Source organism: Halichoerus grypus, chromosome 6, assembly GCF_964656455.1.
Source record: "Halichoerus grypus chromosome 6, mHalGry1.hap1.1, whole genome shotgun sequence".
Taxonomy (NCBI): domain Eukaryota; kingdom Metazoa; phylum Chordata; class Mammalia; order Carnivora; family Phocidae; genus Halichoerus; species Halichoerus grypus.
In genome coordinates, this window is record NC_135717.1 from 23,820,120 (window position 1) to 23,834,298 (window position 14,179).

The following is a 14,179-nucleotide window of genomic DNA, read 5'->3' on the forward strand; positions in this document are numbered from 1 at the left end:
AGAATCTGCCTTTGTTTCAGCAGCCCCAATAACCATGTTTGTATCAGATGAACCTGCCTCTGACCACGTCTGACTGGCCCAACCCAAGCCATGCCAGTTAGACTCTGCCTCAAGTATTTGACTTAAGAGACTGAGTGGATTGGGACATACAGTTAGGACCCAAGGCATCTGTGTAGCAAACCAAGCCACATGTCAGCCAAAATGAAGGAGAGCAAAGAAATCATGTGTTAGCAGAAAATAGAAGTCAAAGGAACAGATGCTTGAGGGAGACAGAGACAAGAGGCCCTATGGAGCAAAAGAAATAGAGAAAGAAGCCACTATCTCTGTCTGCACTTTTTTTCCCCTGTAGATTCCTGTAGAATGTCCAGTGGATATTCAATAATTCTCCTTCCTTATTGAACTAATATGAATGGATTTCTGGTCCCCGCAGTCCAACATGTTGCCCCTTTACTTTTTTTTTTTTTTAAAGATTTTATTTATTCATTCGAGACACAGAGATACAGAGAGAGAGAGAGAGAGAGCACAAGCAGGGGGAGAGGCAGAGGGAGAAGCAGGCTCCCCGCTGAGCCAGGAGCCGGACATGGGGCTCGATCCCAGGACCCTGGGATCATGACCCGAGCCGAAGGCAGATGCTTAACCATCTGAGCCACCCAGGTGCCCCTGTTGCCCCTTTATAAGACAGTGAGCTTAAGCAGCATTCATGAAAGCTATTATTTTGTTTAAAAAAAACTCTGTAAAAGTGGGCTCTGCTACTCCAGTGTACAATTTATAGGTACATATGATATGAGAACATGTAACTCTCAAATGCAAGTAATTATGAATTAAGAATGTTTACTCAAGGGCGCCTGGGTGGCTCAGTTGGTTAAGTGACTGCCTTCGGCTCAGGTCATGATCCTGGAGTCCCTGGATCGGGTCCCGCATCGGGCTCCCTGCTTGGCAGGGAGCCTGCTTCTCCCTCTGACCCTCCCCCCTCTCATGTGCTCTCTCTCTCTCTCTCTCTCTCATTCTCTCTGTCTCAAATAAATAAATAAAATCTTTAAAAAAAAAAAAGAATGTTTACTCAATATAATGATTTATTATAACAGTAGGGATATTAATTAATTCAACAAATATTTTACTGTGGATTTACTATATGCCAATAATTGGAGGTACAGACATGGCTATCTCATAGTCATTGGCTTTTAGGGACATACATAGTCCTAGGGAAATGACAAATTTATAACAAATAGTATACTCAGACAATATAGTACAGGTTAAAATATAAATACATACATGTGTTCTAGGGGAGGTCAAAAAAGAATGCACCTGAATTGGGACATCAGGGTGGGATTGCCTGAGAAGTGACATTAGAGTTGAGACCTGAAAATCTAATAGAAGTTGTCCAGGTGGTTAGGTGTGAGGGAAAGGCTTTCCAAGCACAGGAAATAGTGTGCACAAAATCCAGGAAATGAGAAAGATCATGAACCTTATAGGAAATCACTTGATATAGCTGGAGCAGAGAGTATGAAAACAATGAAGGGAGGATAGCTCAGACCTTCCATGACACATCTAAAGAGTTCAGATTTTACCTGGTAGGCAATGGAGAGTTATTAAATAATGTCAAGCAGCATATTGACAGGATAAAATGTTCTGGAAAGATCACTAGCTATGGAGGATGAATTGGATTGGAGTAAGGTGTGGGCACACACGAGATCAGAATTAGGAAGACTTTTGGGCAAATCCATTCAGGAGGTGGTAAACGTGAAGTAAGGCAATGGCAATGGGATTGGAGAAGAAGAGGGACTCTGGGGACATGTAGGAAGTCAAATTTACAAGATGTAGGGACTGATTTGGAAGGAGGAGCAGCAGCTGCTTGCTTTGGGCACCAGATGAATGGCAATAAAAACCATGAGAGAAATAAAGGCGTGAAACAAGAACTTTGAGTTTGTGGCTGAATTGAGTTTCAGATGACCATGGGTCTATAGGAAGAGAAGAGTGGTAGGTATGAGGGTATTCAATTATTGATTGGCATTTGGTTAATAAACCTATTTCATTATGAAAAACCCAACTCATAGTTTAGGTCAAAAGATATGGTGTGTTTCCAACACATTTCTAAGGTCCTGAGAATAATACTATATTGTCTACAGTTCCTCAAATAATTTACCCAAATAAATGTCTCATGATTACTTAGATGTTTTGGAAGATCTCCCATCCAGCCTACTTTAAATGTAATCAGATTGCAAACACTACTAACCTGTTCGCAAACAGGCTACATTTGCAAGCCACCATTCTGGGATCTTGGGCAGAATCACAATTACTCGATCTCCTCTTTGCAGGGAACAGGCTTCTGTAAGTATATTGGCAAATTTCCTAGACAAAGATCCCAGTTCCTCAAAACTCCATCTCACTTCTTCTCCATTTCCATTTATCCACCAGAAGGCTGGATTGGAAGGTCTCTTTCCAGCCTGAAGAAAGACAAACCAGATGATTTAAAGGTCATTACACAGCTTAATTCTATTTTAACTGACCCAGTGGAATATGTTTTCAGAAGAAAATTCACAGGTCACACACATGGGATATTTGGTTAGTTAGGACACACATGGGATATTTGGAAATAGCTCTGGGGTCTTTAATTTCTAGCTGTTGGGAGCCATGTCATTTCTCATTTAGCCTGATTGTTTTTCTTTCCCAAAAGTTAGAATTCTTGCATCCCTTTATGTTCTCTCAATGCTATATCTATGCCTCATTCCCTACCATTTCTGACCATTTCTGACCTTCATACTACTACTTTTTGTGTTTTTTTTTAAGAAGTTAACCTATAATCATACATTTTTATAACCCAGGCTTTCTCAACTATGGAACCATTAACATGTTGAGCCAGATAATTCTTTGCTATGGGGGACTGTCCTGTATATTAGAGGATACATAGCAGCATCCCTGGCCAAAATTGTTTCCAGACATTTGCCCTGGGGGCAAAATCACTTCCATCTGAGAAACTGTAGTTGGACTGGCCCTTGCTCCATACCTTTTCCATATTGGTCCATTGGTCCAGGACATCTTTAGCAAAGTTGAAATACTCTGGAATCTCCAGTTTGAATTCCTGTTTCACGGATTCATAGTTGGAAAAATTCTGAGGGAGCACTGTTCTATAATCTTTATACAGTACTCTCAGAGAACCGGGGATTGCTAGGTGCCGAAAACACTTGGCACGAAGTAATGTCTGCATGGTGAAAAGAGCTAGCATCAGTCTTGCTGGATGTGTTAACCCTCAGGATTTCCACAGAAACCAATCCATCTAAAAGACAAGCAAAAGGACATGCATTTGTCTCTGTCCTAAAGGTAGCCATACCCCAAAGTACCTAAGTTTTATTATTATTTATAATCATCATACAAGTGCCATTCTCTGAGCACTCAATATGTTTTGAACACTGTACTCAGTGCTTTACTTACATACAAATTATCACTAAATCTTCAGAGTAACTCCGTGAAGTGGATATTATCATCTGTTTACAGATAGAAAAACTGACTAATAAGAGGCTGTCTTAGTGAACTCTGGCAACCATAACAAAATACTCTAAACAGGATGGCTTAAACAACAGACCTTTATTTCTCACAGTTCCAGAGGCTGGGAAGTCCAAGATCAAGTGCTAGCCAATTCAGTTCCCCGGTATGGGCTCTGTTACTGACTTGCAGATGACCACGTTCTCTTTATGTCCTCATGTGGTAGAGAGAGTGAGAGCTCTGGTTTCTCTTCCTCTTCTATTAGGATACTAATCCCATCATTGGGGTCTCACCTTTATGACCTCATCTAAGCCTAATTACCTACCAAACACCCCACCTTCAAATACCATCACATTTTGGGGGTTAGGGTTTCAACATATGAATTTGGAGGGACACTAAACATTCAGTACACAACAAAGGCATCGGTTGGATTTGAACCTAGAACTCTCTGGTCCCAGCCCATTTTCCTGACTATGTACTACATGCTATTGTTTCCCATTTGCATTTCTAAAGAAGTAATGGTCTGGGTCACCCAGTTACTCTCAGTGAAAGCAAAGATATCTAATATCTTTCATCTGCATTTCAAAAGTTGTATAGACATGTTAAGGAGAAATTTCCACAGTGGGTAATCCATAAGTGAAGTAATAGAGTAACCTAGTACCAATTAGGCATGAAAGAACTGTCAAAAATCATTTCATTTATAGGCTGTAATTCCCATGCTCCCAATAGGAGCCCACACAACCTTCTAGTCCAGACTTGGAGCTGCATTTACCAGAGATGTCATAATAGGGCTTTAACCTTTGGGATTTTTGTGGGGGAGGACCCTCCAGGCCACCTAGCCCTCCCTGCTTCTGTGGGAAATCATTTGATCATGATGTCATTTACTTGGCTGAGGTCTCATAAACAAGGTTGTTAAAAACATGGTTCTAGAGATTATAGGGTTCTCTTCTTCATACTTTCTGTAATTTCCAAATTTCCTACAATGAATTTCCTACTCTCACAATCATTAAATCATTTTTTTTATAGGGGGATGGGGGAGGGACAGAAGGAAAGGGAGAGAGAGAATCTTAAGCAAGCTCCACACATGCAGCCTAATGCGGGGCTGGATCTCACAACCCTGAGATCATGACCTAAGCTGAAATCAAGAATGGGCCACTTAACCAACTGAGCCACCCAGGCGCCCTATCATTAAATCATTTTTAACTGCAACTCTAACTGTGTGGTATGTAAGGCAGCGTGGCTATGTAGAAGAGTTTCTATATTGATGCATTGCCAAATAATGGATGTCACCCATAAGTTTTATCCTAAATTGGCCTGGTGTTTGGACATCATGTTGCTTCACCCAATGCACTGGGAGATCTGGGTACTTCTTCTGACCCTCCCACCTTTTTATGTGAAGACCTGACAAGTCACTGAGCTTGAGCTCTTTGAGATCATCTGGTTTGAGCTCCTCATTTTTCACCTGCAAAAAAAAAATGGAGCCCCAGAGAGGGGAAGCAACTTGCTTCAATAGGTCATGTCAGAGTAAGAACTAGAACTCATGTCTTTGGATTCCCATTTCAATGTTCTCTTTACTAAAGTTCAATAGGATTCAGTAGAGCAGTGATTCTCAACCCTGGCTGTATATTTGGATCACCAGGAAAGCTTTTTTAAAAATACCAATGCCTGGGGCTTAGGCCAATTAAATCAGAATCTCTGGGGGTGGGGCCAGGGCATCATATTTTTTAAAATTTCCTCAGAGGATGCTAATGTGTAATCAAGGTTGAGAATCACTGATCCAGAGGTGGGGATCTGTGAGACAGCAGATCAGCATCACCTGGAAGCTGGTTAGAAATGCACATTCTCAGACCCTAGTTTCCCATTTTACCAACGTAGTGACTAATAGAACCTCTATCAGAGAGTTGCCCCAAAGATTAAATGAGATAATGCAGGCAAAGTGCTTATCATGGTGTCTTGCATATTACTACCCACCCACTGGAATAGAGATCGGCAAACTTTTTCTGTAAAGGTCCAGATAATAAATATGGCTTTGTGGACCATATGGTCTCTGTGGCAACTGCTTACCTCAACTCTGGTTGAGATAGCAGCCATTGACAGACAATACATGACTAAATGGGCATGGCTGTGTTCCAAACAAAACCTATTTATGGATACTGAAACTTGAATTTCATGTAATTTTCCTTTTTTTTTTTTTTTAAAGATTTATTTATTTGAGAGAGAGAGCGCACAGGGGGAGGGCCAGAGAAAGAAGAGGAGAGAGAATCTCAAGCATACTCCACACTGAGGGTGAAGCATGACACAGGGCTCGATCTCATGACCCTGAGATCATGATCTGAGCTGAAACCGAGAGTTGGATGCTCAAATGACTATGCCACCCAGGTGCCCCTCATGTAATTTTCATATGTCATGAATTAGTACTCCTCTTTTGACTTTTTTCAAATATTCGAAAATATAAAATAAAAACCATTCTTGATTTGCAGCCTGTATAAAAACAGATAGAGGGCTGGATTTAACTCACGGGCTATAGTTTGCTGATCTCTGGTGCTAGAATGTAGGCTTTGTGAGGGTGGGTGTTTTGTCTGTTATGTTCATGGTACTATCCCTGGGAAATAACATAGTGTTTGGCCCACGGTATGTGCTTGTTTGTTGAATGAATAAATGATGTTTTCAGAAGGGAGAACTTTGTATATGGTTTATTTCAATAGCTCAGAGTTATAGTAGACCTGAGAAGTGCCTCTGTTACTTAACCAGATTGATATGACTACCTGCACTCTTCAAATATGGCTATTTAAATTTAAATTAATTCAAATACTATTTAAAAATAAGTTCTTAGTCACACTAGCTGCATTTCAGGGACTTAACAGCCACATGTGACTAGTAGCTACTGCATATAGGTAACTGCAGACACAGAACATTTCTATCATTGCAGAACATTCTTGTTAAGTAGTACTTAAAACTATGTTTTTAGTGTTGTAACTTTTCTCTTTATTTTTAATTTTTTAGAGAATGTCTTCAAATGGTTCCAAAACCATAAAAATTACAGTGAAAAACTGCCCCCCTGCCCCGCCTGGGGTGCCTCAGTCTGTTAAGAGTCTGACTCTTGATTTTGGCTCAAGTCATGATTTCAGGGTTGTGAGGTCCAGCCCTGTGTTGGGCTCCGTGCTGGGCATGGAGACTGATTAAGATTCTCTCTCTCCCTCTCTATCTGCCTCTCCACCCTCTCTAAAAAAAAAAACATCTGCCCCCTCCTACCCCCATCTCACAGCTGCCCAGTTTCATCCCAACCCACTCCCTCCAGGAACTATGATGACTTCTATGTCTTTTTTCAGGATTTCTTTCCATGTATTTAAGCAAATGACTATAGATTCTTACTTCTCCACCACTTTGACACCACAGGTAGCCTACAATACACACTATTCTTCCCATTAAAAAAACTTTTCTTACAACAAATTCTTGAAGGTCCGTCCATGTCAGTACATGAGGATCTTTCTCATTTTGTTTTGTTTTTGTTTTATGTTTTCTTAAGAGCTGCATGGCATTCCAGTGAACAACTGCACCATAATTTCTTAAGCCAGTCCCCTATTGATGTCATTTGAATTGTTTCCATTATTGTGCAGTTAAGATGAAATTTTGAAACTATTTCCTCCACCACATTTAGAATCCTTCAACTATACATTGAAAAGAAAATTGACCAGTCATTTGGAGCTTAAAATAAGCCTAACCATTCTGTTCTACCAAAAAGAAAATATCAGCATCCTCCTGATCAGAGATAATAAGATTGCCTTCTCCTCAACAAAAAATTTTTTTCAATAATCTTAGCACTTCACAACATCTATTTCCCAGGTTTCCAATATTCTTTGTTGGTGAAAGAGCTGAGATATGAGTCCAGATGTTTGTACTGAGCCACAGAAAACTCTTCTAAGAAAGAAAGAACCACGCTGGTCAGTTGGGCTTGAAAGTATTTAAGGTCTTATCTGAAATGCAAGCTCTACATCCATATAAACAGCAGTACAGAGGAGGTTTTAGCCTCCTTACATCTCCGTAAGTGTCTCTCCCACCAAGTAATCCAAGTAATAGCATTGGCTTAGCATATATAGCTTCAAAGCAAGGTGAAGCCCCTACTGTTCTCCCCAGCCCTAACAAGACCCTACCCTAAACTTCTATACCAGGATTTTTGGAGCTTCTCTTGACCATTTCATGGAGAGAGGCTACCCCAGGATTATTTCCTTAGATTTTCATGTATATGTTCCCCGAAATTTCCCTAGACATAGTATGCATACTTTTCAGATGATGCAGAAGATGGATTCCAGTCTGCCACTGAGCAAAACTCAGCTGCTCCTTGGACCCAATTAAATTTTTTTCCAAGACATTTTACCAAGTTAACACATGCACATAGTTTTTAAAAAATTACATGGTACCAGAAGACTTAAAATGAAAAACTTAGTTGCTATGTTTACAGCTTTTTGTGTGTACATACTCCTGGCCACTTACTAGATAGAATTACATAACAGCTGAGAAATTCTGATAGAAACACTTTGGTTACCCAAGACTTCCATGAGAACATTTTTGATCTGTTGGTTTTCGTTGCTTGTTTGTTACCTTTGCTCAAAACTGTGCATGCCAGACCAGCAAACCTTAATAGGAGACAGATAAGGTAGTACTCACTAAAATGACAGATTTCGACACAGCTGGAGGTGATGGCAGACCAGTTTCCTAGAAGAGCTGCCCTGAAACTTGAACTCTCACTTCTGCGTTAGTCCTGGCCATAGCCAAAAGAAGAGGGAGAAGTAGTAGTCTGACAACTGGAAGAAGACACACCCAGAGGGCCTTTCTTGGATTGGTGGAGATATTCCAGAGGGAGGAGCAGGAGTTCTGGACTAAGTTTATGCTGAAAGTTTACACAATCTCCTGTCACCCTCCAATTTATAGTTAATGATTTAAATACACTGCAAGCTTTTGCTGCGGGTGGGGAGTGGGGGTGGGGGAGGAGGCTGGGAAAGTAATTTATTCACAGGAAGGAAAGTGCCCATGGAGTTGCTGGAGGTTGGTCCTGTGAAGGGATAGAGGAAGTTTTCTCTCAGAAGGAAGAAAGAACAAAGGATGGAAGAGGACATAGAAGGGTTTTGAAATGGAAAAGAAAGAAGTGGCAGGTTTGGGTTGCCCTAGGTCTCAGAGAACCAGTTGCTGTGTTTATCTGTTGAACTGGTCAGGACTAAACATAAACGATCTCAGGTCGCTCCTTTGCTCAAATTCTTCAGTGCTTCCTAGTTCACTCCAGGTAAAATTTCAAGTCCTTACATGGACTACAAGGAACTGCATGATCTGGCACAGGGTCCTCTCTGACCCACCACCTGCTCCTTTTTCCCTTACTCTTCTGCAACCACATCAGCACCCTTGCTTTCTCTTGAACATACCATGCATGTTCCAGCGTTGGGATTTTTTCCACTGCCTGGAACACTCCTCCCTTAGATACCCCCTTGGCTAAATCCCCATTTTATGAGGTATCCTATCAAAGAGGTCTTCCCTTACTGCATTTTCTAAAATAGCACCCCTCAATTTTTCTCTTTAATCTGTTTTAACTTTTTACATCTCTTACCACCATCTTTAAGAGTAAGAACTTTGTTTTGTTTGCTGATGCATCACTATTGTCTAGAACAGTTACTGGCAAATTTTAGGCATTCAATAAATATTTGATGGGTAAATTAATAAAGATGACTTCCAGTTACATGTGACAGAAACCCAATTTAGATTCACTTAAACAAAATGAGGAATTTATTGGTCTCTTTTTGGTTCTGTGAGTTTTTGGTTGTTGTTGATTACTTGGGATTTTCTATGTAGATAATCACATAATCTGCAAATAGGAACAGTTTTACTTCTTTCATTTTTTTTACCAATTTAATTTTCTAATTTAAATTCATTTATTGGGTCACCTGGGTGGCTCAGTCGTTAAGCGTCTGCCTTTGGCTCAGGTCATGATCCCAGGGTCCTGGGATCCAGCCCCGCATCGGGCTCCCTGCTCAGCGGGAAGCCTGCTTCTCCTCTCCCACTCCCCCTGCTTGTATTCCCTCTCTCACTGTGTCTGTCTCTGTCAGATAAATAAAATCTTAAAAAAAAATAAAATAAATTCATTTATTAACATACAGCATATTATTAGTTTCAGAGGTAGAGCTCAGTGATTCATCAGTTGCATATAACACCCAGTACTCATTATGTCACATGCCCTCCTTAATGCCCATCACCCAGTTACCCCATTCCCACACCCACCTCCCTTCCAGCAACCCTCAGTTTGTTTCTTATAGTTAAAAGTCTCTTATGGTTTGTCTCCTTCTCTGATTTTGTCCTGTTTTTCCCTCCCTTCCCCTATGATCCTGTTTTGTTTCTTAAATTCCACATATGAGTGAAATCATATGATAAATGTCTTTCTCTGACTGACTTATTTTGCTTAACATAATACCCGCTAATTCCATCCACGTCATTGCAAATGGTAAGATTTCTTTTTTTTTTTTTTTTTTGTGATGGCTGAGTAATACTCCATTGTATATATGTACCACATCTTTATCCATTCATCTGTCGATGGACATCTGGACTCTTCCCATAGTTTGGCTATTGTGGACATTTTTGCTATAAACATTGGGTTGTAGGTGCCCCTTGGGATCACTATGTTTGTATCCTTTGGGTAAATACCCAGTAGTGCAATTGCTGGATCATAGGGTAGCTCTATTTTTTACTTTTTGAGGAACCTCCATACTGTTTTCCAGAGTTGCTGTACCAGTTTGCATTCCCACCAGCAGTGTAAGAGGGTTTCCCTTTCTCTATATCCTCACCAACACCTGTCATTTCCTGACTTGTTAATTTCAGCCATTCTGACAGGTGTGAGGTGGTATCTCACTATGGTTTTGATTTGTATTTCCCTGATGCTGAATGATGTTGAGCATTTTTTCATGTGTCTATTGGCCATTTGTATGTCTTCTTTGGAGAAATGTCTGTTCATGTCTTCTACCCATTTCTTGACTGGATTTTCTGGGTTTTTTGGGTGTTGAGTTTGATAAGTTCTTTATAGATTTTGGATACTAGCCCTTTATCTGATAAAATATCTTCTCTCATTCTGTTGGTTGTCTTTTGGTTTTGTCAACTGTTCCCTTTGCTGTGCAAAAGATTTTATCTTGATGAAGTCCCAATAGTTCATTTTTGCTTTTCTTTCCCTTGCCTTTGAAGATGTGTCTAGCAAGAAGTTGCTGCAGCTGAGGTCAAAGAAGTTGCTGCCTCTGTTCTCCTCTAGGATTTTGATGGGTTCCTGTCTCACATTGAGGTCTTTCATCCATTTTGAGTTTATTTTTGTGTGTGGTGTAAGAAAATGGTCCAGTCTCATTCTTCTGCATGTGGCTGTCTTTTTTCCACTGGATATTCTTTCCTGCTTTGTTGAAGAATAGTTGACCATAGAGTTGAGGGTCCATTTCTGGGTTCTCTATTCTGTTCCACTGATCTATGTGTCTGTTTTTGTGCCAGTACCATACTGTCTTGATGATTACAGCTTTGCAAAACAGCTTGAAGTCGAGAATTGTGATGCCACCAGCTTTGGTTTTCTTTTTCAATATTCCTCTGGCTATTCGAGGTCTTTTCTGGTTCCATACAAATTTTAGGATTATTTGTTCCAGCTCTGTGAAAAATGTCAATGGTATTTTGATAGGGATTTCATTAAATTTGTAGATTGCTCTGGGTAGCATAGACATTTTAGCAATATTTGTTCTTCTAATCCATGAGCATGGAAAGTTTTTCCATTTCTTTGTGTCTTCCTCAATTTCTTTCATAAGTGGTCTGTAGTTTTTAGAGTACAGATCCTTTACCTCCTTGGTTAGGTTTTTTCCTAGGTATCTTACGGTTTTTGATGCATTTGTAAATGAGATCGATTCCTTGATTTCTCTTTCTTCTGTCTCATTGTTAGTGTATAGAAATGCAACTGATTTCTGCGCATTGATTTTATATCCTGTGACTTTGCTGAATTCCTGTATGAGTTCTAGCAATTTTGGGGTAGAGTCTTTTGGGTTTTCCACATGGAATATCATGTCATCTGCGAAGAGCGAAAATTTGACTTCTTCTTTGCTGATCTGGATGCCTTTCATTTCTTTTTCTTGTGTGATTGCTGAGGTTAGGACTTCTAGTACTATATTGAACAACAGTGTGAGAGTGGACATCCCTGCTGTGTTCCTGACCTTAGGGGAAAAGCTCTCAGTTTTTCCCCACTGAGAATGATATTTGCTGTGGGCTTTTTGTATATGGCTTGCAGTATGTTCCTTCTAACCCTAGAGTTTTAATCAGGAAAGGATGCTATATTTTGTCAAATGCTTTTACTGCATCTATTAAGAGGATTATATGGTTCTTGTCCTTCCTTTTATTAATGTGGTGTATTACATTAATTGATTTGCGAATGTTGAACCACCCTTGCAGTCCAGGAATAAATCCCACTTGGTCATGGTGAATAATCCTTTTAATGGACTGTTGGATCCTATTGGCTAGTATCTTGGTGAGAATTTTGACATTCATGTTCATCAGGGATATTGATCTGTAATTCTCCTTTTTGATGGGGTCTTTATCTAGTTTTGGGATCAGGGTAATGCTAGCCTCATAGAATGAGTTTGGAAGTTTTTCTTCCATTTCTATTTTTTTGAAACAGCTTCAGAAGAATAGGTATTAATTCTTCCTTAAATGTTTGGTAGAATTCCACTGGGAGGGGCGCCTGGGTGGCTCAGTCGTTAAGCGTCTGCCTTCGGCTCCGGTCATGATCCCAGGGTCCTGGGATTGAGCCCCGCATCGGGCTCCCTGCTCGGCGGGGAGCCTGCTTCTCCCTCTCCTAGTCTCTCTGCTTGTGTTCTCTCTCTTGCTGTGTCTCTCTCTCTGTCAAATAAATAAATAAATAAAATATTAAAAAAAAAAAAAAAAAAAAGAATTCCACTGGGAGGCCATCTGGCCCTGGGCTCTTGTTTGTTGGGAGATTTTTGATTACTGCTTCAATTTCCTTGCTGGTTATGGGTCTGTTCAGGTATTCTATTTCTTCCTGTTTCAGTTTTGGTAGTTTATATGTTTCTAGAAATGCATCCATTTCTTCCAGATTGCCTAATTTGTTGTCATATAGCTGCTCATAATATGTTCTTATAATTGTTTGTATTTCCTCAGTGTTGGTTATGATCTCTCCTCTTTCATTTATTATTTTATTTATTTGGGTCATTTCTCTTTTCTTTCGGATAAGTCTGGCTAAGGGTTTATTGATCTTATTAATTCTTTCAAAGAACCAGCTCCTAGTTTTGTTCATCTGTTCTACTGTTCTTTTGGTTTCTATTTCATTGATTTCTGCTCTAATCTTTATTATTTCTTTTCTCCTGCTGGATTTAAGCTTTATTTGCTGTTCTTTCTGCAGCTCCTTTAGGTGTAAGGTTAGGTTGTGTTTTGAGACTTTTCTTGTTTCTTGAGAAAGCCTTGTATTGTTAAATACTTCCCTCTTAGGCCCACCTTTGCTGCATCCCAGATGTCTTAAACAGCCATGTTTCCATTTTCATTTGTTTCCATGAATTTTTAAAATTCTTCTTTAATTTTCTGGTTGCCCCATTCATTCTTTATTAGGATGCTCTTTAACCTCCATGTATTTGTGTTCTTCCCAAATATTCTCTTGTGATTGAGTTCAAGTTTTAAAGAATTGTGGTCTGAAAATATGCATGGTACAGTCTTTTGGTACTGGTTGAGACCTGATTTATGACACAGTATGTGATCTATTCTGGAGAATATTCCATGTATACTCGAGAAGAATGTGTATTCTGTTGCTTTAGGGTGGAATGTTCTGAATATATCTGTGAAGTCCATCTGGTCTAGTGTGTCATTCAAGGCCCTTGTTTCCTTGTTGACCTTCTGCTTAGATGATCTGTCCATTGCTGTGAGTGGGATGTTAAATATTGTTTTGCTTTATGGTATCACTGATCTCTCGAATCCTCCCTTTGTGATCTAGTAGTTGTTTATCTTTTTCTCAGCTTCCTTATTCTCCATCATTTGTCTTCTGTATCACTGACTCTCTCTTCTGCCTTGTTTACCCTAGCAGTTAGAGCCTCTGTTGTTTTTTGTTTTGTTTTGTTTTGTTTTTAAAAGATTTTATTTATTTATTCATGAGAGACATAGAGAGAGAGGCAAAGACGGGAGAAGCAGACTCCCCACATAGCAGGGAGCCTGATGCAGGACTCGATCACAACCTGAGTGGAAGGCTGACATTTAACTGACTGAGCCACCGAGAGCCTCTGTTTTTTATTGCATCTCAGTAATAACCTTTTTGATTTTGACCTGATTTGATTTTAGTTGTTTTATTTCTCCAGTAAGGGATTCTCTAGTGTCTCTTATGCTTTTATTCAAGCCCAGCTAGTATCTTTTTAATCGTTGTTTGAATTCTAGTTCTGACATCTTACTTACATCCATATTGATTAAATCCATGGCAGTGAGTACTGCCTCTTGTTTTCTCTTTTGGGGTGAGTTCTTCTGTCTTGTTATTGTTTCCAGAAAAGAATAGAAGAGAGAGAAAATACAAAAATAGCAACACCACCAGAAAAATATACACTAAGCAAATCAGAAGAGAACAGAAACCAAAAAAAAAAAAAAAAAAAATCAAACAGAAGTTAAACAGAACAGAACAGTAAACTAGATTCTGGGTGTATTTTGGTCTGTT

The 14,179-nt window shown here is 39.7% G+C and overlaps 1 protein-coding gene across 3 annotated transcripts in view; it reads right to left on the bottom strand.

The window, feature by feature from the left end:
- Positions 1-14,179, bottom strand: part of ACSM3 (acyl-CoA synthetase medium chain family member 3) — a 45,301-nt gene that overhangs the window by 17,806 nt on the left and 13,316 nt on the right. For 2 of the 3 annotated variants that reach the window (XM_078074718.1, XM_078074719.1), the window contains 2 exons: positions 3,005-3,274; positions 2,234-2,444 (listed from right to left, as the gene is read on the bottom strand). In XM_078074718.1, the coding sequence (XP_077930844.1) occupies positions 2,234-2,444; positions 3,005-3,223 (430 nt within the window). In that variant the 5' untranslated portion in view covers positions 3,224-3,274. Of the gene's footprint in view, positions 1-2,233; positions 2,445-3,004; positions 3,275-8,145; positions 8,232-14,179 lie in introns of those variants that run through there. The other variant, XM_078074720.1, reaches the window with a different exon arrangement.